This window comes from Chlamydotis macqueenii, chromosome 1 (assembly GCF_036417535.1).
Source record: "Chlamydotis macqueenii isolate bChlMac1 chromosome 1, bChlMac1.mat, whole genome shotgun sequence".
Lineage (NCBI taxonomy): Eukaryota > Metazoa > Chordata > Aves > Otidiformes > Otididae > Chlamydotis > Chlamydotis macqueenii.
Window position 1 is genome coordinate 67,827,172 of NC_141556.1, and position 24,101 is coordinate 67,851,272.

The following is a 24,101-nucleotide window of genomic DNA, read 5'->3' on the forward strand; positions in this document are numbered from 1 at the left end:
TATCAGAACTGGTTAAGGGTTCACCCTAATGTTCTAGACATGTGCCTACTCAAAAAAGGACTCTTACAGTTAATATAGAACTATATGAAACAAAAAGAGCTACAGTTGCTCTTCTGATGCAATGAATTAATAAATCTGTAAGGTAACAAGAATGCATTGTGGAGGAGGCTTTTTTTCCTGCATTATTGTCACTCCCCAAATGGAGAATTGGGTTTTCATAGTAAAATTAAACTAAGATGATTGGAGGTACCTTCCCTCTCACTGACAAAGCAATCAACTCAGTGCAAAATGAGAATTGACATGAGCTTCAAAACTTTTAATGAGGCATCTGAGCCAAGTGACAAGATGGTCCAGCTGGTTAACAGCTCATCAAGAATTCAGTTCAGCTAACACTTCAATTCTGTAATAAGCTGTATGTAATGAACATAAGCCTTATTGTGAACTGGTATCAGATTGCAGACTTACCCATTTATCTTCCATGGATCAAGTAGCAATTTTAAAGTGAAAATTAATAGATGAGCTCTCTGTTCCAATACTGATTTTTTTTTTTATAGTCCAACATTTTGATTACTATCCCTTATGTTCAGCCTCTCAGGATGAATAAATTGAATAAAACTTTTAGCCATCTTTTTTTTTTTTTTCCAGACTTCTGTGTAAGGAAACACAAATGCTGCCTACAGCAACCCTAGAATAGAAATGACTGAAGCCTAAACAGTTGCTTGCCATTCTTAGACCAGATTCCTGAGGACCTGAGAGATTTCAAAAGAGGTCATGTCTAAGCCATAGCTTTCACATCTGCTGTTTAAAATTTTTCTTACTGATTGTGTGGAGAGCAAAGGAAAATACATAATTCATTTGGTAAAAGTACAAGTATAGTTCATAATTTACTTTGAAGCTGCTATGTAGTTTTCATGGCTGTATTCTGAAGAGTGCAAGTTTCACAAAGGAAATTGTGTGATTAGGCAATGTACTGATTAGTCTTAGTAATTGTTTTCTGTGGAAGTAGAATTTGGTTCAGTTTGGCCTACTTGCTTTGTGTATGAATGTTTGTGCTGATGTGAAAGAGTGGGGAGAGTAGTACAGAATTGTAGTAATGCGTATATTCACACACAACACAGCTCTGGAAAACTAATAGTAATCCAATAGAGACTCGCGGGTGGTGCAATTTTGCTGATGTTTGATTTTTCCTGGGAAAATCAAAGTGCTTTGTTGCCAGGTATGTCATATTCACGCTTCTTAAAATTAAAGTGGAAACTTAAAAATCTAGGTTGGCTGAATTCGCTGGAAGCCTGTCAGCCAGACAGACTATTCTAGCCCTTTTGGTGTTGTACAGGTTCTTTTCTGTCATTATCTTTTCAAGAGGGATTTGAGATGTAGCTGGCTGCCCTCTAAGCAGCATGCTTGCATCTGTCTGTCTCTGGTGAGCACTGGGCATGAGCTTTCCATCCAGTATTGCACATGGTATTGAAGTGCACTAGTGTAGCAGTGTAGTCATCTCTTGCATTGCTGAAAATTAAAATTCCCTCAGCGCTACTGTAGCAAAAGATAAACTTTGTTATTGGAAGTCATACTTTAAGATTTCTTGTGACCTTACATAGAGAGGAAACATTCTGATCTACTGTTGTCCTGCAGAGAAACAAAAGTGTTTTTCTGCTGCTGTGTTCATGATGCACATTATATTTGCATACTCTTTACACTTCTGATCTCGCCTCTGCCATTAGTTCAGTGTGAGGAACTGAGGCAGAATGGCTTCATATCTCACCAAATTACAGAGTTAATCTCTGATTCAGTGTTTCTAACTTCCTTTTTTTTTGAAGTGTCTTTGTTTTTGAATAGTTATTCCTTACTGCCTGCTTCATGTACAGCAATAACGGTATTAGCAGTAGATTTATTCTGAATGTTCTTGTGAATTATGGGATCCTGGAAAGTTGAGGATTTAGCCAACTTTGGTTTTTTTTTTTTTTTTTTTTTTTTAGCTGAAGACCTGGAAGGACTGTATAATTGTGGCTGGTTACAGATCACTTGTGTTTAATGGTGCAGGCAAGCACAAACTTCAGTTCTGATGCCTTTTCTGTTATCAGGAGACTCACTGAGGATGTCTCTTCAAGCATAGGTTAAGTCTATGACATTGGTGCCACCAGGTGTCTTAGATGCTGCTACTACTACTGCTGCACAGGTGCTAACTGCATATGTAAAAGAGGGAAGTGACCACATCAGAGGAATTGGTGGTGTTCTCTCTGCTTTCTCCTGTGGCGATGAATCGTAGCTTCATCAAAACTGACAAACACTCACAGGATAAAATGGGGAGCGGTGCTAGTATCTTTCAGTCACATAGGCTTTAGTTGCAGATACCCCCCCTTCAATGTTAAGACAAAGTTATATTTCTTATTTTCTGAAGCTTACTCAAGTATCAACTCTTTCAGAATGTGTATGATTGACTTCTTCAGACTAAATCCTGACTGATGAAGGCTTCTATCTGTTCCCCTTCTGTCTGATCCTCAAGAGTTTCATTTCCCTCCTCTTCACCCTCCTGCCATCCTTTAGCCAAGTATCATCTCTGTCAAGATATGTGCAATTTGTTTCTTTTACTCTAACCTTTGAGTAGCAGCAATAAACTTGCATATGTTTTCTGTATCACTTACCTGTATCAATGATAAGAGAAAGGACAAGAAGCAGTTTTTATTTTTTGGTTTTTAACAAACTAACTGCATCTTCTATTGAATTTTGTGTTATGCTACTCAGGAAGTTGTTGTCCATTGAAATACCAGAAATTAAAATACAGAAGAGAATGTACAGTAGGTGCTTTTCACCTGGAAACTGTACAGCTACTGTGTACAGCTACCTTTCGTTTGGGTTGTTTACTTGTGTACTTTCCTGAAACTTAAAGCATTTTGAATACCTGGTGTAAGAGGAAGCCTACAGAATTATTTACCCTTACTTAAGAAATCTGAAAGGTATAATAACTGTTTTAAGCCTACTCTTTTCCATTGTGTTAGATATGTATACTATACTTGTGTTATCTTTCTCAAGGTTTTTTTCATACTCCGCAGACTGTAGCTTATATAAAATTTATTCTTCTTGTGGAGACTTGCCAAGGAGCAATATGAAACTGTGCTGTCAGTAAGTAAGTTTTAACTTGGCATTGTGCTTCATTCAGCTACCTGTCCTCAGGAACTTTGTCTTCAATCTTCAAACTGAGATGAGGAAGAAAGGGACTGAAAAGTACCAGTTAATAGCATTCAGAATGCAGAAATATGGACATCCTCAGATTTACTTACTCTTTCTTCTATGCTGATATGGTTACCTGCTTTTCTTCCATTGCAAGTCCTTGTTTTGGGACTCTACAGCCTAATGCCAAGAACAGGATGTGTGTTATATTCTTCCCTTCCTCCAAATTGTGTGACTTTATGCAGCTGCAGAGATTGATCTTGATTTCTGAGTTCAGTAAGTGTGGATAAGGAAGCAACACTGAAGTAGCAAGCAAGCATGCCCTTTCTTCCTAAAAACTTTCCAGAAGTCTTTGCAGATCTGTTTCTGGAGATGTATGACCTGGAAGGGATAGTTAAAGAGTTTCAAGGCTGGGAGATACCTAGCTTTCTGAAGGGTAAAGAGGATTTTGGACATTGCAGCTTTTTCTTGGTGAGTAGCTTTTTAGTTTGGTCTTTCTCCTCTTTTTAAATAGTTTAAGCTTGTCTTTTGGCTAATGCATGTATTTTTGGGGAGAAAAATAATACCTGATTTATCTGAAGAACAAACAAGGCATATTAAGGCAGCCTGTTTTAATTGATTACTCCATACATGTGTGGAGTGCAGCCTGGGAGTATTGACAGCTATGTTCTGGCAACAGATTAATGACTTCTCATGTACAACTTTAGGGTATCCTAATCTGGCACTCACTGTCCTCAGTAGGTGCAGTTTTAATGTATTGCTTTTCTAAACTCTTTATTGAGCAGCTGGCAATCTTGGTAGCTGATGATCTTCTCCAGTGTTCTTAGAGCCCCCAGATTATTTTTAATGTGCAATTTTTGGAATCAAGCCTTATAATCTTGTGTAGAGACTTGCTTGTGAAAGGCTGGACTGCTGGAAGGTAGGGAAGCTGTAGCAAGAAGCGTGTATGAAGCAGCAGATGTCTGAAGACTGAATGTCTTCCATTAGGTGTGCAGACCTGATTCCTAACTCAGTGGTCAACTAAAGGTTTATGTAACTCTGCAAACATTGTATTATACAGTTAAGCTCTCAAGCAGGGTGCTTGAATGTTCTGAGTGTTTGAGAAACACTACTGTCAAATGAAAAAACCCTTGCATGCATACTTTTGGAGCAGCAGCTGTTCAGCTCCATTTAATCAGTTTGTCGTGTTCAGTGGTTTGTTGAAAAGTATACTGGTAGAAGGATCTGTGGAGGTCCTTGATCAATTTTCAGGTCTGTTGCTGTATGGGGATGCATTTTGAACAGCCTCTTCCCCCTCCCTTGCTTTTTCTTTCTTTCTGCTTAGTCTTTAGATACTGGAAAGTCTGGAGTGGTTTATGTGTTGACACAGAAAAGCAGATGCAGCTCTAGTGCACTTAAACTTCCATTTCTAGGTACCAACTGTGCTCAATGATTTTTCCTTTTTTTTTTTTTTTTAAGCTCAGTGGATTCTTTGTTGATATTTTGTTAATCTAGCTCAATGGTCACTGTGCTCATTTTTCCTCTTGGCTGCTAGATTTTTTCAGGATGAGAACACTGCAGCCCACAAAGCCTCAGTTCCATTAACAGCGCTGAATATCAGAGCGCCGTCTTGCTAGCTTCTCCTCTGATGACCCCTCATTAACCTTCCCTAAAAGGATTGCAGAGCCTTTCTCATATGCTGCAGAAATGCACACAGAAGAACATTTGTCTCTTCTGTATACTACTTCTTCCTCTGAATAATAGGCTGGGAGCAGCAGTGTCTTCCCCTCAAATTTTCAGACATTTGGAAAGCTTCATAAAATGGTACTCGGTGTAACCTCAGCACAGTTAGATAATTTACCTTGGTTGTGATTCAGACTATTTATAATTCAACAGCACTTTTAAGTCTGTCATGGCTGCACATTTTCAGATCATACCACTCAAAGACAGTTCATTGCTACTAATTTTTCTAGTGTGCTTTCTAGTGCGCCTATTTGGAGGCTCTAGTGTAGTTTTTAAAAAAACAAAACAATCCACTAACTGTCCCTGCAATATAGCTACATAGAATTTCTGTATCTAGCAGCAGAATATGCAGAAAGCTAGTAAAACCAGTCTGTAGTAGGTAAGTGTCCAGCCTTTCTGTTTCCTCTTTATTGATTATCTTAATAATGTGGAAGAGGGGACAGCTCTCTAAGTTGTGTAGCAACTCACACAGAGGTTTTTGGGTGTGGTGGTTTTTTTAAATAAATCTGGCTTAGTTGACCTCTTTCACCTGTGAGTCTGTTTTATTTGTAGAAGGAGACCATGGGAAGATTTCTTGGTCAGGTTTGTTTTGTTATGCATAAAGGTTCCCTGGCACTTTGGCTATGTTAATTGTATTTGATATTAAGAAACAGAAAATCTCCTTTGAAGATGTATAACATGGGTTAGCAGATCTAGTTCCTTCCATGTGGAGTATTTCTCATGTTATCCACTTGCTTGGTATTCTGTAGCATGTGTTTGAGAGTGAAGTGCACTGTGTCTTCTGCATAACTGTGTCCATTTAATGCCAGCTGAATTGTCCTAGAATTTAGCTCAGGCTGTTTAGTGTCAGTTAGTAAAAGTGGGCAGCGGAGGTGAGACCCTTAGTTGAGCTCAATCTGAATGAAGAGCAGACTCAAATAGCCTGAGCAGAACATGATGCCTTGCTAAGGCAGCTTTCCTGCTGCTTCACGTGTTTGAGCCAGACCCTGCAGCTGCTTGCTGTAGTCTGATGTGCTTTGCAGATGTGTGATTTCTTGTCATGATGGTAATAGGACAGAACTCAGAAGGACTGTGGAAAGTTAGAAAGAAAATTGCATGAGAAATTGTTCGGTAGACTCAACTGATATGAGAGCAACCCAACTAAAATGTAAGATTAATCTAGGGGCCAGAAATGTATTTTCATTCTTCATTCAGGATGCTGAGTAGATATTAAGCCTTGGCTGAAAAAAAAATCACCAAAGGAATATGGGCGTTTTGCTGATGAGCTTTGCTTTTTGTGGCTTGGTACAATAGCTAATCTTGGGGTTGGGGATTGTTTTGAGTTGTGTTATTTTCCATTTGTATAAGGCACCTAGGTACAGGGGTAGAAAGAGGGTAGTAACAGTTCTGCATGTAATTCATGCTCCTGTAAATTAATACACTAATGCGAAAGACTAAGCCTATAACTGGTTCATCATGAATGACCAAGATCCCTGTTTTACACTGAATCATCTAAACACCTCTGGTAGCTTTTTGCTGACCAAAAGAAACCAGAGTGGAAGAACAAGGATAAATAGAAACAACCAAGAAAAGCTTACTGAATTGTTCTGAGCTGAACAATTGCTTCACTTGCTGCCTGTCTCTATTCAGGCCCCTGGCACTGCAGAACCACAGATCACGTGCTGGGAAGCCTTGCTGTTTGTCCTGGCTTGTCAAAACAATTTAATGTAGGTGGAAAGGCATGAATGAAATGAACAGAGTGGGCTTGATGCATCTGTTTCAGTTTGTTCGAAGGGCAGCCCAGTGACTGGGATGTGACACTTAAGTCCTCCAGGGAAGCTATCAGTTTGGGAAGAACAATGCTGGCCATTTTATGGGATAGTTAAATCCATTTTAGGAAGCAAGCTCTCCTGCAGTTTGACAGCTTTGTATATTTTTAAATACTTGGGCTATATCTGCTCAGCATGTGCTAACAGAGATACAAGAATGTGATTTGCTAACTTCTAGACTTAGGACTTTGTCTTGTCTGTCCAAGGTTGCTTTGTTATGGTTAAAAAAAAAAAAGATTAGGAAGAGAAGGGGGAGTGTCAGTTTTTTGAAATTTTGCTAGTAGGAATTCCAGAATAAATGGATGTTTGAAGGATAGGATATCAAGCTGTATGTTATTAACTGTTCTTAGAGATGCTTTCTTTATAAAATTGTTTGTTTCCCAGGCTTATGGGAAAGCATTTTACGTGTCTTTCTACATTGTTTAGTTTCTGGCTGTTTGATTTAAAAATAAAAATTTAAATAATAATCAAAGAAAACATTAAATTTGTTAAACCAATCTTATAACTTGTGACATTGGAATGTTAAGTTGCAAAACCTCTGTTTTCACTTGCAGATGAAAGCAGCAAATACGTGCTGAAATGATCCATCTATATACATATTTAAACCATGAGTTACAGGAAAACAGCTGCAGGGGATAGATCTACTTATTTGATTCACCCTCGGGATAACGTATTCAAATGGAGTGCTTATTTTGAATGATATGCCACAAACTTTTTGCTACCTCTTTAGAGAGGTGAAGATAGAGCTTCTTTCTCTGTGCTGCAGCTCTGCTGTACAGCAACTTTGTGTATGGATTTCACGTCATACCAAGATGTTCTCATTCCCCTGCTGTTCCCTAAGTATTCGTACCTAACGTGGCCAGTAGCACCATTTGAGGCTCCCAAATTACATGTTGTCCTCTGTTTTCTTGCTTATCTCAATATTTTAGTAGCTGCAGCTGCTTAAATTGCATCTTTGTACAAGAAAGAGCATTAAGTTGTCCCATTTGCCTGTACTAACAGCTCAAAGGGTGCCAACATTTGGTATTTGGAATGGGCTTTGTTCTAGTTCATCTCTACGCAGTCTGGGAAATCTTACTTTCTAATATGCTTTAAGGTTACAATGTATGGCATACTCAGCTTTTGAAAGGGTACTTGTCATTTTTAAGTCACATATTAGGCTGTAGGATACCTATTTGCAGGTTGCATTAGAATGTAGTTTGTGTAAGTATAACCAGATATTGTGTATACAGGTTTATTTTGTTGGTATAATTGTAAATGAGATCTAGTATTTTCCTGAACGCTAGGGTTATTTTTTTTTAAAGTGTATTCACCCTTTTCTGTTACATACCATTAGTGTTCCTTTAAGGAAAGAAATACAAATTAGTGTATGGGTTGTGTATCCAAGGAAGTGAGGGTGGTTAAAGTATATGCATCACTAGTCTTATGAAACAGGTGACCTCTCTGTCTTTTTCTTACAGCTCTGTTTAATGTACACTTTTTGCTGCTGCAGTATGCTACTGAAGGGTGTGATGTTTCCTTGGTTGCAAAAACAGTTGTCTTCTCTGGCTGAAATTTGTTGGCCAGTGTTTGTGCCCAAACTTGTCCCAAATCATTAGGGCACTGTGACTTTCAAAGAAGTGTTGAATTGCTTAGTATATTGTCACTGTCTTGGTGGTTTTTTTAATGCCAACACTGAAGTGTTGAGTATCTGTTTTAAATGCCACAGATATGTTTTCAGGAACATGATGCTACTGTTGATGTGACCAGAAGGAGAAATGAGTCAAAATATGCATGCCTGTTAGGAGTCTGTTCATTGATAAGAGTGATTACCATGTTAGTTTCTATTTGGGGTAGTAGGGAAAACTGAATAAGGCGTTCAAGGGAGATTAGGTTTACAAAGATTAAGGTGAGAACTTAACATCAAGTGTAGTCTAAAACTGTTTAGTAGGTGTTTGTGGCAGGTAACTTGTTAGAATGCGCAAAATAAAGGAAATTTTAACCCAAATGGATTTGGACAAAAACAAATGCAGGTGTTCATATTACATAGCTAGACTTAAAAGTTATATAAAGGTAATTGTTGCAGCCTCATTTTTATCATTACTGTGTATATATAGTTGTATTTACAGCTATATGCTAATTTTAAAATGTAGATTATATGGATCAAGTGCAGAGGCTGAGAACTCTATTTTACTGTAAGAATTATATTTTGTTTTTTGTATTGCTTGAAGCATTGAGTGTTTCTTAAAAGCATGTGTGTATAGTCTGTTGCCTGATGTATCTGTTGCAGCTCACTGCTTTCCTGTATCACAGCTGATTGTAGCAGTCGAGATTAACTGGTTTTGAACAGAACTTGTACTGCCCTGTTTGTTGTAATGAGGAAAGCTGTTAGATGGGTAAGATGGCTCAAATAGAAGTATTACTTCCACATTAAAAAAAAAACCTTCCAACACCTAAGCAAACCTGAATACTTAAATGTTTGCAGAGTGTTTTTGCAAACATGTTATATCAATTTTTTTTGTGTGCAGGTATGCTTATGAAGGAATAAGAAGAAGCAGTAGTGCTATTTTCTACAGAGTGAAATAGTTGTGGGACTGAACGCTTTTGATGTCTATGGACTAAATTTGCGAGGCTTAAGAATTTAGCATCTTCCTAAGCAGCTGTGAAAGTATGTGTGTGACTGACATTTGTAGGCACTGATAAGATACTGAGCCCTGAGGTAGTTTCAAACTTTTTTTCAAGCTTTAACCTGGAAGACTTCTGAAAATGAGAGCTTCAGCTGGAAATCAAGTTTGTCGATGCTCAAAGATACTCTGAACTTTTATAAAAAAGTTAATGATCTAAGTGAATATAGGATGGTTTAGATATTAGCATGGGTGAGTGGTTTTGAGAAAACACATTACCTGTAAACAAAGGAAGAAGAATTACTGTCTGGAGGACAATAGGAGGTTGTGAGCAGTATAAGTATGGAAGTGACTTAAAATTATTACTCAGATTTGACAGAGAGGTCATTAGTTATTCTGTTAGAAACAATGATTATAAAATTCTGGGTTTTAAGCATGTCCTGAAATGTTTGTTGAATACAAACTCTGTATGGATCCAACTTATGTCAGTCTATCAGTCTGGCTGGTCTGACCAGTGCATTGGTGGTGCACTGGTAAGCTGACAACACCGAATGACACAAGGGGACTATTTTCTCTTGAGATGTGCAGCTTATTCTGGTAATAGCTGCTCAGAGTCTTGGCGATGCCTGATAGCTAGTTGCTGGTAGGTAATGCATCAATATTGTCCAGGAATGCTTTCTCGTGATGCTGTTTCTGGCCAGAAGATTGCTTTCTGTTTCTAATGTGAGTTATGGTTTTGTTTTCCTTGATGCTAGATTACAGGAAACTTACTTAATCGCAAGGTCCTGCTTTTAAGTAAATAAAATCCAACTCATTTACATGTTCTTCTACAGTTACAAGTACATGCTATATGTTTGATGCTCTACCCTCTATATGAAGAGTTAATCCAATCTGTAACCAGTGGTCTGGATATTCTACACATAGGAATAACTAAAAATTATTGTTATGTACAACCTGAAAGAGAGACTTTAAATGATCCAATTTTGTCTACTCTTGAACACTTGAGGTGGAAGGGGGACATCATGTCTTCAAATATTCAAGTCAGGCAATGACTAAATTTATTAGAGTAGGGGAGGAGGAGACAGGAAGGAGGAGATAATCTACTTGCAATTCTTACCTCTACGAGCTGTTGGATTGTAAGGGAAAAGTATATCATAAAAAAGACTGTAACATAATGTATTCTAAATAGAGTATTTAAGTGTAACTGCAAACCAAATGGCATTTAAGACTACTACTTGTTCAGTGATTGTACACAACTGTTTTTCAGATTGCTGCTTCTCTGAGTAAGAAATAAAGCAAAGCTTTTTGACGTACTTTTTCTTTTTCATTAGGATCGGAAGCTGTCCAAGTCAGAGCGACAAAGATTTAAAGAGGAAGCTGGGATGCTGAAAGGGCTTCAGCATCCCAATATTGTCAGGTTCTATGATTCCTGGGAGTCTACAGTCAAAGGAAAAAAGTGTATTGTTCTTGTGACGGAACTCATGACATCTGGAACATTGAAAACGTAAGTAAATTAAGGCATGTCAGAGCATATAAGAATCAGTAGCACAGAATCAGAAAACTGGAAATATTTCAGAATAGGTAAGAACAGAGCCCTTTTGCTGAGGGTTAAATTTCTGTAGGGAAGTTCTTGTTTAGGAGGAGTCTTACTAGTACTGTAGGGTATGGTAGAACATACTTTAAGTTAGCAAGCTTGTCATATTCTTCCTTGTGATGTTCTAGTAAGCACATGTCAAAAACTTTCAGATTTTGAGAGCTCAGGAAGACAATGCTCTATTTTCATTTCTCAGAACTTTTCATTTTCCTCTCCAACTGCATGAGCTGGTTTATGAAGTTCAAAGCATGAATTAGTTGAGTGTTACTACAGTACAGATAACATGTAAAAAGAAAAACTCCACCACCTATTTGTTTAGCTGAAATTTCATGAAGTAGCACTTAACAGAAACTGGAAAGTATGCAGATGCCCACATTTTCAACGTGTGAAGTAGCTGAGTGAAACTAGGTCTATTTTTAAGCCAGAGTTGAAAGTAGACACCAGCAAATCAAACTGCTGCGAGGGCCCTCTGGTGGTATATGGTGCATTTGAGGAGTTACACTGAAGTCACGTCTTTGCCTTGCACTGTAGAAATCTGCAGAGCTGGGAGCTTGTTTGCGAGCATCCAGTCACCATTAATCTACTGGAAGTTAAACTGCCAGCATTTGAAATTCAGGAATTGTGGGTCGTTGTCTTAATTCAGTGTCCATTTAAGCCTTGGAGAGACATTAAAATCCTAGTTGTGTAAGCAGGCTGTAGGAGCTGGAAACAATTTGCAGTCTATTTGGTTAAAATAGCCTGTGAATCTCTTGTGTTTTTACGATGCTTATTGATAGCCACAAATGGACATACTTAAAGAAGGGAAAAAATGAGTCTGAACTGCAAGTACAGGGAAGTGTTTGTCTCTTGAAATAGTACTGGAGAGCTAAAGATACTGCAACTTTCTTTTTAGCTGTATTTTCAGACAAGATTTTTCCGAGGTTAAGATATTTCATATAAAATAGATCTGTTGCTTCATATGCTGTTTTCATAGCAGTAGTAAAGTAAAGCTTTTACAGCTCTGTACAGGTGCCTTTATTTAAAGTTACCTAGTTTTATGCTAGAATATGTAGTGTTAGGTGTAACTTTTTTCCTTATTTTACTTTCTCCCTCACAGATTTTAATATTTGTATTGGCTTGTTATGTAGTGGCATAAGCAAGATGATAAAATAATAACAGATAATTATAAAGTAGGGTATTGGTAGGAAGAAATACCTCAAACTTGCTAGCTATGGGATTATTTTGTACTCTGAAGTAAGGTCTCTGTTTTATCCAGAGAGAACTAATAGGCTCTTTAATATAAGAGAATTCTACACTTGAAGAGATGAGTGGGTTTTTCCCCACTATTGTGTAGTTTGTTTTGTAATTGTATTTTAGTTTATTCTTGTCCACTTCACTTGAGACTTGACAAGTAAACTATGGAAAACTTCTGATGTGCCAAATGTAGTATCATTAAGTATTTCTTGTACCTGGGTCACATTCCTAGATTTACGCTGCACACTTGGTGTTTGTTTATAATATTTGGCTGACTGAGTATTACTTCCATATCTTTCATCAGTATGTTTACATTACCTGCATTTGATACAAGTGATGCCTTCCTTGTTTTGAAACTTGGGACATAAACATTGTTGTCACTTGATGTAAAAAGGTGAATAGAAGAAAAGTGTGGTGATATCTTAAAGTAGATTTTCCTTTTTTCTTTTATATATTTGTATACATTTAAGTATATACACACACATATAAAGTTAAAATATTGTGGACTTGCTCTTTTCAAATGCTGTCTGGGCAAATTTTGAATTTTGCATGAAAGGGAGTCCTTGGACTTCTGCTTACCAATGGAAAAGTTTTACAACTCAATTGTAACAAATTAAACTGCTTTCTGATATTGTATGCTATAATGGAATTAAAATATTGGAAAAAATTGAGTTATCTATTGTAAAAAAAAAAAAATACAAAAACAACCCAACCAAACAAAAAACCCCAAACTATTTTCATTAATAGTATAATTAAGATTTTATTTTACCGAAGTCTCAGAGACACTAGTTTTGTCTAAGACTGTTGTAGTGTGTGTTTCTAATCTACTTGAAATGAATGTGTCAGCTGTCTGGTAGGACATATACCTTTTTATAACTACCTCTACTAATTTTAGGGTTTCCAATAAGTGCTTGAGCTGAGATGGTGTAGGTCAGCAGCCTTCCTGCTTAAAACAAACAAACAAAAAAACCCCCCCAAAATAAAAACCAAACAAAAAAAAAAAACCAAAACCCCAACCCAACCTTGAGACAGAAAGCCAAACTCTAGTTCCTTTTTCTCTCTATTCATTTAAGCTAACTATTAAGAAAGCCTCGTGTTCTCATCTTTGCTTGTGTTCTGTGCAAAGATCAAATATCTGTCTCTTTAAAATTGACTGCTACTCTGTAAAACAGACAAGAAGGACATTAAGCAGGAACAAGTTCAGTGGAGGGCCACCAAGATGGTCAGATGAGGGAGTACCTGCTCTGCGAGGAGAGGCTGAGGCAGCTGGCCTTGGTCATCCTGAAGGAGAGGATCCTTTAGGGGAGACCTAACAGCAGCCTTCCAGGGTGTATGAACAAGTCAGTCTGGCTCTTTGCAGTGGTGCATGGTGGGAGGATTACAAACAACAGGCATAAATTGAGACAAAAAAGGTTCAGACTGATATAAGGAGAAGCTATTACAGTGAAACAGGTTGCTCCGAAACGTTGTGCCGGCTCCATCCTTAGAGATAGTAGAAACCTGGCTGAATACGGCTCATAGTAACTGTGTCTGACTTCATGGCTGACCCTACTTTGAGCAGAAACTTAGACTAGAAACCTCCTGAGATCTCTTCAAGCCTGGATTGTCCTATGATACTAACAAAATTGAAAACATACTGGTTAGTAGGGTCATCTGTGTATTTTATATATTCTTCCACTTTAAAATGGTTTCTGTCTCAAGTGACATGTGATTTCGTTCACGAAATCGTTATAGAAAAATTACAGCAACACTGCAGGGTGCTGGGTGATGGTTGGACCCAGGTCCTTTAACAGTGAGAAGCTGGCAGTAGACTAGCATATTTGAAACCAAGAATGTAATTAGGGATTCCAGATGCTGAACTGAAGTGCCCCTACCATGTGATCTTTGGAACAGGCTCAAGAGAGATGAATAAGAGTTGTGCCAATAGCAAGAATTGAAGTGGTAGCTGATGTGATCCAGAACCTCCTTCAGTTTGTCTCCTTCCTTGACTTGGCTTTTTCCCTGCCTGTCTTTATGTTCTGTTTTGAGACTTGATTTCCTCCTGGAACTAGATCTCACTTGCTTTTACAGATCTGTTTCACAGCAGGATTATTGCTAGTGGCATGACTTTCCAGATCTTATTTTGAACTGGAGAAATTTTAAAGTGAAAGGGATTAATATACTGCATTTTTATGTTGACATCTATTCAGTTGATTTAATCAAAACTTTTTCTCCTGGTTAAGTGGATACACAGAGGACACTGAACACTACCATGGAATAATTGAACATGACTAGGTTTTATTTTAAGATTGTAGTTGCTAGACTCCATACTGGTCATAGAATTTACTGCCAGTCTTGCAGTAGTGTGAAACTGGTCTTTTAACAGAGATTTTGACTGAGTAACATTGGCTGAATAAGAATAAAGTCATTGCTCTACACAGTGTGCTAGTTCCTTTCTCTAAATGTATTTAAGCCCATACTTTTTCAAAAGAACGAAACAACCGTTCTTCACTTGAAATTATTTTACCGAAAGACAGCTTGTGAGAACAGACTGCTGGAAAGCACTTGCATATTGTCATAGGTTATTTATCTTGTGGGACCTCTGATCTATTGAAGTTAAGGAGCAGAATAAGATTGTAGCCTTGGATCATAAGCATTGGAAAACATTCTTAGTATGGAATTTGACTATTCTGACATGGGATTTTAAAAAATGTCAGTGTTAGACAAATTAAGGTTGGGTCACATTCTGCCTGCAAAGGGATACTGACTTTATGTATGAACTTTTCCACAGAAATTATTTGGTAAAGCCTTTTTAAAGATTTTCCTGCCCTGTCCGTATCTGTCCATACATTTGAAGTAGTAAGTGCTACCAGTCAGGCTCCCCGTCATCAAACCCTGTCCTGCACCAGGGAAGCGATCTCTAAGAATTCTTAATTTGCTTGACAACTCAGTAAGTAAATTTGAAGCAGGTTTAAAGTGCAACATGGAATCCTTGACCAGAGCATTTGGACTAATATTGCTAACTAAGGTACAACAACTTTGGAACTCTCACACTGTTTGCAACAACTCTGTACTTACTTGGTTGTTACTAGCGTTTTGGCGCTAGTGCTGCACCTTCCCACCCGGTTATATTTAAACAATGAAAAGATGATAACTATTTACGCAGTTTCAGGATGACAGAGAAGAGGAAAAAAACCTCTTAAATGACTAGATAAAGAATTGTAATCAATAAGGCTGTAACTGTTTGTCATGGAAGCAGTGCCTTAAAACCTAGCAAGCCAACTGTCTAATTGCTGTAGGTGTGACTTTGCATGCAAATGAATTATTAGCTATAGATCAAGCATTTCACATTTATCTTTCAGCACTATAATCCCCTGGCTAGAAGAAAGAGGGTAGGTTTTAGGAGGAGAAATAATCTTTAGCTCCTCTGAAGTCTTGAAATGCCCAGGTAGATTTTAAAATAGAAGGTGAAGTTGAAATATGTGCATCTCCTTAATCATATAGCATAATCTACTACTTTTTAGCAGAATCTGTTTAATCTGCTGTTACTTTTTTTCATTAGATATTTGAAAAGATTTAAAGTGATGAAAATTAAAGTACTACGAAGCTGGTGCCGTCAGATACTGAAAGGCTTACAATTTCTACACACGCGCACTCCTCCCATTATTCATAGAGACTTAAAATGTGACAACATCTTCATTACTGGCCCCACCGGATCAGTCAAGATTGGAGACCTTGGTCTGGCAACCCTGAAACGAGCTTCTTTTGCCAAAAGTGTGATAGGTAAGCCTCTCCTCTCTTTGAAGGCTGGTGAGCCAGTCTACCTATTTGGAAACTGGAGTCTTTTGAGAGCTTCCCTTTAAAAATATGGTTTCAAAGTTACACAATCAGAGCCTTTGTTTCTTGGCTATTGAAGTCATTCTGTATTCCTGATGAGATTACGTGTTGAAATTTTGGTTGCGCTCTTGATATTTGTATATTAACATTAAGTATGTTGGAATATAGATTCATTGCCCTGTCCAGCAGTTTGGTGCAACATTGTTGATAAAACCACTCTTGACTACATATTAATCTCGGCTTTAATATGATGCTTCAAGAAATGTACAAGTGCATTTTGGTGACCAAACATATATTTATGTTGTGGTGAGCAAACAACAAATATTTAGTCTAGTGATCATTTATACAGTCAATCTTTTTTTGATTGTTAGCAGGAGTGAATATTACATCTCTTACACTTTGAGTAATCAGAAACTAAGGTATATCAAAGAAAGCCAGTATCTATTTTATATCACAGTCAGGCTGTGGTATAATGCCTCACTCAGGAAGTCTATAGAATATGGATTTATGTAAGTTAAGAGGATGCATTCGGAAAGTATTGCCTTATACTTGCTCTGTTTTTATGTATCCACTAGTAACCCTTTTCAGAAATTGCAACTAGTATAGTCTTTCTTGTGTATTTTTAAAGACTTGGTTTTATCAGCTTTGTTTTTGTAGTTGGATGAATGGACTGCAGGGAATGAAGTTGCTCTCACTCTCACTACTTAGAGCTTGCTAAAATGCAGTATTACTCAACAGTCCTATTCTAGATTCCTAGATGGGATCAATGGTGTATACCTGTAAATTGTCTTGCAGGCTGTTGCTGAAATATTTCCTGCTTCTTAACCAGTGTCAGAAAAATATATTTTCTTAAGCATACTCATCTTATACTCAAATTTATCATTGGAAAATCACCCCTTCTTATTTAGCTGTCTGTTAACAGTTACCCTTTGGTTAAATTACTGCAATTACATCCTCTTCTTTTGGTTAGTGTGGTGAAAACAAGCAATGTGACTATAGAATGATCTGTAAACTGTTTTGCATCTGGTGTCTGCAGGAAATAATTCTGTGCTTAAATTTACAAAAAGCAAACTTGCATCTCTGGCTTAAAGTGAATCTGATCATACAATGCAGTCCCTTTGCTTACAGAGGGGATGCTCTGATGCTTCACTGGGCAATAATCTTCTGCACACTATTTAAATGGGACTTGTTGACTCTCACGCTCTATGCCTATAACTCAATCTCTCTGTATTTCTGAGTATTTTTGACTGTAGGATGTTCCTCACTAATGCCTGTATATGCAGTAGGCCTATAAATATACTGCAGGTGGGAAGGTAAGTATATGAAGAAAAGGGCTCTGGTGAGTGGCCTTTGCAGAAAATTACTTTTTATCATTTTTTTCATGAAGATTTATATTTGTAACAGAGTTTTTCATTGCAAGGCCTTTCCCAAACCATTCTACTTCAAAAAGTAGATGGAGAGCACCAGGTCAGAGACTAGCTGTGGGCTCTTACCAATACTACTTCTTTTGCAGCAGAGGGCAGTCGGGTAATTTTTAAAACAAGGTTTAATGTGTCTCCTTTATTACGGGGAGAAAAGGTAAGTGTCTTAACTCTCCTTAGTATTTGGTTTGCAGCCTATAGCTAGTCTACAGTTTTCCCATCTTCTTATCCTGTCCCCTCTATTTGACTCCAGCCTCCTCCGCTCTGTTTTGATTAACTAGCACATACACTAGGAATTGCATCAGTCCTTTTGTGCCATTCTTATTCTGTAAAGACCTTGCAATGGAAGACTCAGAGTATGTTGATGCAACAGAGTGACTAAGGGTTTCCTCCTTCTTTTTGCCTCCACTTTCTCTTGTCTCACAGGTCTGCCCATCTGCTTCCTACTGCGGTGAGTAACGCCAGCAGCCTCTACTCGCTTTGAGACATTTAGAGTCTGAATCATTCTTTTAATTTAAGGTACCCCAGAATTCATGGCCCCTGAGATGTATGAGGAGAAATATGATGAATCCGTTGATGTGTATGCTTTTGGGATGTGTATGCTAGAGATGGCTACGTCTGAGTATCCTTATTCCGAGTGCCAAAATGCTGCGCAGATCTACCGTCGAGTGACCAGTGTAAGTCCCTCCCCACTACTGATTCTAAAGCTACTACTGCTAGCCGTAAAGGAGTACTGCTGGGTAGTATGGTACTGTGCAAGTGTGTGTGGGGGGAAAAAAGAGAATGCTGACAAGGGGTTTGTGGGTCATGGGTGGAAAGGTATAGGATAGTTTGACTTACCAGTCGGTCAGAAGCCTGTAAAATATGTGAGTGGAGATAAAATTTTGCATGTGTTCATACTCTTCCTTCAGCTTATAAGAAGGTATTGTACAGGGTTTAAAAAACAAAAACCAAACCCAAACAACAAAACACATGACAATAATAACATTTTCTGAGCCACTGGGAGGATGGTGGAAATACTGCAGTCTTGAAGATTAGCTGCTAATTTTGTTCTCTGAAATAAAGCTGGATCACAGATTCAGAGCGCTTTGGCTTAGCTGCCTGCCAAGGCAAATCATAAATTGTTACCTGAAGTGATTTTAAGTTAATAGTTTACTGAATTCTAAATGGCCCTTAGCTACTGTGTGTCCGGTGCACTACTTACAATTGTGTAGTGCAAGTACTTGATAAATAGCAGGAAGGTATTTCACCCTGAAAAGTGCTCGTAAGCGTATTGGTAGTGGTGGAGGCACTGCAAGTGAAACCAAGTAAGGCTGAGAAGACAAGCAGAGGGTTTGAGTTTGCCCATCTGACTAGACTAAGTGGAACCTACAGACCTTGAATGTAGGAAGCAGAACAGTAGTGCTAGAAACATTCAGGATGGTTGTGGCTAAACTTACTTCGTGATCTCTAAAACAGCGTCTTGAAGACTATGCCAGTGCAGTAAAACAAACTGCATGTGTTCAACCTTCTGATCTAAGCATTCATGTGGGCAAGTAAAAACTTGCATTAGATTTCTCAGAATACCTATGCGAATGTGCAAAGTGGGGGAGGGCGAAGAACTTACCTCTTTATCCAATGTGTAGAGAAATGAGTTCTTGTTTATCTCTTTGTGTATGTTGTCTTGGAGAAGTTGAGGATTTAATAAATGACCTGCTTAGCGTTGAAAAAATAAAACACTCTTATTCCTGATGCCTCACACTATAATAGGTAGATAAAATTACTGACTTAAAGATGTAGAAGGAAGGATCTTCATGTCAGAAGTAATGAATTCTGAAGGAAGGCTTTGTAAAATAAAATATTCCTTGCTTGAAGAGGAATATTGGAGAGGCACAGAAGGAGGAAGAAAGAAGAGATAAAAGGCCATTTTGTTTTTTTGAACAGATATTAGAATAAGTTTATATATACATATACACACACGGAGCCTTTTTTGGTGGACTTATCTATAATTTTCCAATTAGAGAGGAAAACCAAGGGTAAAGTCTAGCCTTTACTCGGCTTGCAACATAATCTAATCTGCAAGCTATTTGGATCAGTGAAAGAAAACTAAGTATCTTACCAAAACTTCTTAGTGGTACCTTTTGCTATGTTTAAGTATGTGTCTTGGCTAGAGCCAAAGCAGCATAATTCTGGTATGGGATGGACACTTTTTCTCAGAACAGGCACCTGATGTAACTGCTCTGCCATTTTCTTAAAAAGTGCTGGGAACTGGGCTGTGGTGAGAATCATCAGCTTTGGAGACTATCTCAGGCTTGCAAGTCCCCAGGTCTTAAACAGCTGTCTTTCCCTGGTCTGTGAAGTACTTAGCAACTGGAAAGCCTTGCAGGGGCTTGTAGCAGACAAACTTATCTAGAGACTTACCTTTGAGCTTACTGCTTGTTTATTGTGCTTGATACTTTTTTTTCTCCCCATTGTTTTTGCCTGACTGTTGAACTTCTAAGTGGAAGAGAAAAACTGGTAATTTTTCAGTCTATTTGACACTACCTTCTATTCTACTTTGCTGCTGATGGTTCACATATTAAATTTAGCTGTTAATTTATTTTTTCTGCTGTTTCATCTACTGCTTGAGAGCTCTAAAATGTACTTTGATAGGAAATCTTGTTTTCTTTCAGAAGGAGCAAAGGACAGGAAGGTAAATAAAATTAAATGTACGTTTATCTGTTTCTAGGCAGAGAATGAAAGGCTGTGTGCTTTGGTATATTTGGTTTTATTTTATTTCATTGTAGTTGTAAAGCAGTTTGATTTTTAAAAAAAAAAACCAACCAAACAAAAAAACCCAAAAAAACCTCAAAAAAAAAAAACCCAAACAAAAAAACCCCCCCAAAACCAACCACAAACAAAAGTTTAATAACTTTCAAGGGCTTTCAATGAAGAAAAGACAATATTATCTGGAAATAAAGCATGCACCTGTCTTAACTGATAATGGAGAATTCAATGTTTCTTTTATAATGTGGAGCACAGAACCATGTTATGAAGGTGAAATAAAATACTTCTTTATTTTTTTAACTGCTCTGTGAAAGCTCTGTAAACTAGTGTGAATAAGAGCCATATAGTTTTTTGCCCTTGTCCTTTGCTCCCTGTTAAAGAAAATAAAATATCCTTTCATTTCAAAGGAGATTTTAGAAGTTTAGACAATGTCTGCAGTTGTGAGTGAGGGGTGAACCAGTTGAGAAATTCAGTACTTAAAAGGACAGTGTGTGAACCATCGACAATAGAGTGGAGTCAGAAAACTTCCCGTATAGGTGACTCCAACAGTACTTATCAACGCATTTCCTTTTAATGTATGTTGGAAGGTGAATGTGGTTCATGGAAGATGTTTAACATTTCCATTTAACATTTCCATTTCAACCCTTTAGTTTCCTGCTTTCCTAGGCATGTTTAGGAATATTTCGAGGTAGCAGTTGTAGTCCTGCTGTGCCTTAATGAAAGGACTATTTTATGTAGATGCATACACAGACACCAGAGGGAAAGGCAGTAATAATGGTCTGCTATTGACAGTCAGGAAAGGTCATGTCATGTGGGAACTTAAAAACTACTGAAACCCCAAAGGCAATACGATCAAAATGTGCAGGCGATACATATTTAAATGAATTTATTTCCCTGACCCGCTTTGCAGTAACTATTAGGCTTGGTAAAAAGCAGAATTGCTCCATTAGCTTAAATTCTCGCTATTGCTTAGGACGGGAACCTGTAAAAGGTATCTTAATGCCCAGGGTGTCCTCTCTGGATTGGACTTGGTACCAGCTTACATTCTTTTCTCCCATTTTGGCTGTGCGTTGGTCTCCCTTCTAGGAGAACCTTCAGCCGCATCGCATTTTGACCTTACACCTTTTGTGATAAGGGTTGCTCTAGCTGATGCCCAGAGACTGCAGCGTTGGGTTGGGGCATTTGCCAGGATTGCTCAGAGTACTCAGTTATGTGTTCTACCTCTTCTTCTGTTCAGGGTCTTCCCTCATGGTTGGAAGCAGTTTTCTGATTAAATAATACAGTTAGGTAGCAAAGATCTGGATATCACATCTAAAAGCTGAAGTTTCTCCTAGAGATGAGACATTTTTTGGCCCAGGCAGTTATTGTTGCTTCACATCTTGGATAACAGCACTGCTGCATGAGTTGGCTAAGTTCCTGTTTTTCCTTAAAGCAGTGCTGGAGTAAAGTTCCTGAATTTTCCCTGGCCCAAGAAGCAGAAGTGCAATTAAATTGGTTTTCTGGCTCTCTTTAACTAGAAGAATTCTTCTTTCAGTAGAAGAATCTGGGTAAATGCCTGCCTTAAAAACAAACAAAACTGTCCCAAGGTGTAATGCTGAACTTTGTTTTGCAGTTCTGGTAAGGAGGCTAACAGGAGTACTGTAGCATACTCAGTCTAGACCCTTTCACTAGCAGTTTTGCTAAAATGTAAAATGAGATCTGTATGTCTTGTCACTCAAATATTAAATAGCCTAGCCTTCCTCTTTGTTTTGATTAAATCATCATGTTGTAATTTTGTCTCAACCCCCCCCCCCCCCCCCCCGTTTTCTTTATTGAAGCTATCCTCTGCTGTTCTTTGGAAATTATTCCAAACAGTAGTTAGAACCTAAAGAAGGTTCACCTCCTGGGACTTTTACCTTACTGGGAGGGAGGGTGGGGAAATTTCCTCTGAGGTTTAAGCAGTATGTCTGTTCAGCTCTTCAGCTGGAACTGAATGCGTCCACTGGGCACTTTACTGCATATTTGGCCTCAGAAAAAAAATAATCTAAGCCTGTAATTAATTGAAAATAAGCTGCACTATTAAGGTAGTCTTGCTTGCTTCTGTGATTATTTTTTTTTTTTTTCTTCCTTGCCCTCTTGTGCAGACAGAACAGTCTGTGTGATATACTACTGGATTAGGGAATGTGCCATCCATCTCCCTGCCTTTTTTTTTTTCTTTTTCTCCCCCAATTCTGCACCATATAAAAGCACTACAGGCAGATCCAATACAAAATGTAATCAAGATACTTAATTCTGTTACATACTCACTTGCACAAAAAAGGAGGGTAGTATCTTTGTAAAATTCAGGACAGTTTCCCTGTCTGTCTTTGTTTCTCTCTGGAGACTATATGACCTGTTCCATGCATATTTCTATTAAACAGTTTGTCACAGGAGATATTTTAAATGAGCTACATGTGCATTTAAATGAAAACTGAGATATTTATAGAACAGACATCTTAAGTATGATTTCTTAATTTAGTCTGTTTGGGAAGCGATGCAGTGAAGGCATAACTGCAGTAGCTTCAGCTGCTTTGTCTGACCCTCTGCTGAGACCAGTGTAACCCATGCAATTGCTTCAAAAGCTAGATTAGTTTTTTCTTTTTTTTTTCTTGCTCATGTTGCAGTCACCCCTTGCAGATGTAGTATAGACCTTGATTACTTGTACACCATATTTCCTTCAAGCTTTCTTTTTGCAGCACAGAGATTATTTTTATAAGTATCTAGAGGTACTGATTATTCAATCTCCAGTGCTTGAATGTCCCAAGTCTTAAACTTTCTAGATGATTGACTAGTCCCAGGACTGGTAAAAAGACAATTAATGGATTTAGTATGCAGATTTGTCTCATTCTTGCATATTTACCTCTAACATAAAAATAAAAAAATGTTCATTGTAGAAAGATTAATAAGACTGTCTTCAGTTTCAGATGTACTAATCAGCTATCTTAAGTATGAGCAGAGAACTCCCTTTTCCCTTTCACCCCCTCCGATTATGTAAACTTACCTTTTAAGTTCCCCTGATGGACTTGTGCTCTGTACTTAATTTTCTCCATGCTTGCTTTGACAAAGTGAAGTTTTGCACTTGTCCTTGCTTTTGCCAAAAGTCCAGTCTCTTCTCTGTAAACAAATGTCTGCCTTCTGAGCTGGCCTTTAGGTTGAGAAGGAAAAAAACGTTTTGCATTTTGACTTTAAAAAAAAAAAGTTGTTCTGTACCAAAAGGTTCCACAGAATGGGCACAACACTTTTGTTCTCTGTTCTACAAAGCTTAATAAAAGGCCTGAGGGAACAAGGTACATAATGAGTAACCTGACCAGGCAGTGTCTAACAGGTTTAAAAATCCTTAGTTTCACCTAACTGGTGGGAACTGAAGTTCACTGGTTAGGGTGAAGGTCATTTGCTTGGCTGGAAACCAGGCAGTTTGGTCAGTTAAGGTGAAATTAGTCTTTTCTTTACTGTCCTAAAAGTTAAGCATCATAGTTGTCTAGCCTACTCAACTACTTCATTTTTGCTAGAGATGCAATGGCAAGGCATCCCACCTCTTTCTCTCTTTTTTTTTTTTTTTTTTTTTCCTGAGGGGTCCTAGGCAACAAATATAAATGGTTAACCCTTAGATTTAAGATTAATTTTACTTGTAGTGCTTAGAGAAAGTTGATGAAGTACTATTTTGTTTCATAGAAACACTATGTGATTTAAAAAAAAAAATTTTTAGGCATATACAAAGCTCTGGGTTTTTCTAGCTAGAATAACTTGCTTTCTTGGACTGGTTCAGATAGACACAGACGCAACCTCCTTATCAAGCTTTCAAGTGGAAGAATTGGAAAAAAATCAATGGAAAAGTAGGGAGAGGGAACAGAGCAAGTCTTTTGTTAAGGCAGATACTGAAAAATGATGAACTTTCAACTAAGTACAGGAAACAGATTAATTGTAAGAAAGGGAAAACTCTTGTCATTGTATTCCTTGAAAGAAGAAACTTCAG

At 37.9% G+C, this 24,101-nt stretch overlaps 1 protein-coding gene across 12 annotated transcripts in view; it reads left to right on the forward strand.

The window, feature by feature from the left end:
* Window positions 1-24,101, forward strand: part of WNK1 (WNK lysine deficient protein kinase 1) — a 108,545-nt gene that overhangs the window by 26,012 nt on the left and 58,432 nt on the right. For all 12 annotated transcript variants that reach the window (XM_086755437.1, XM_086755455.1, XM_086755445.1 and 9 more), the window contains exons 2-4: window positions 10,633-10,805; window positions 15,670-15,890; window positions 17,885-18,042. In XM_086755437.1, coding sequence (XP_086611563.1) covers window positions 10,633-10,805; window positions 15,670-15,890; window positions 17,885-18,042 — 552 coding nt within the window. The remainder of the gene's footprint in view (window positions 1-10,632; window positions 10,806-15,669; window positions 15,891-17,884; window positions 18,043-24,101) is intronic.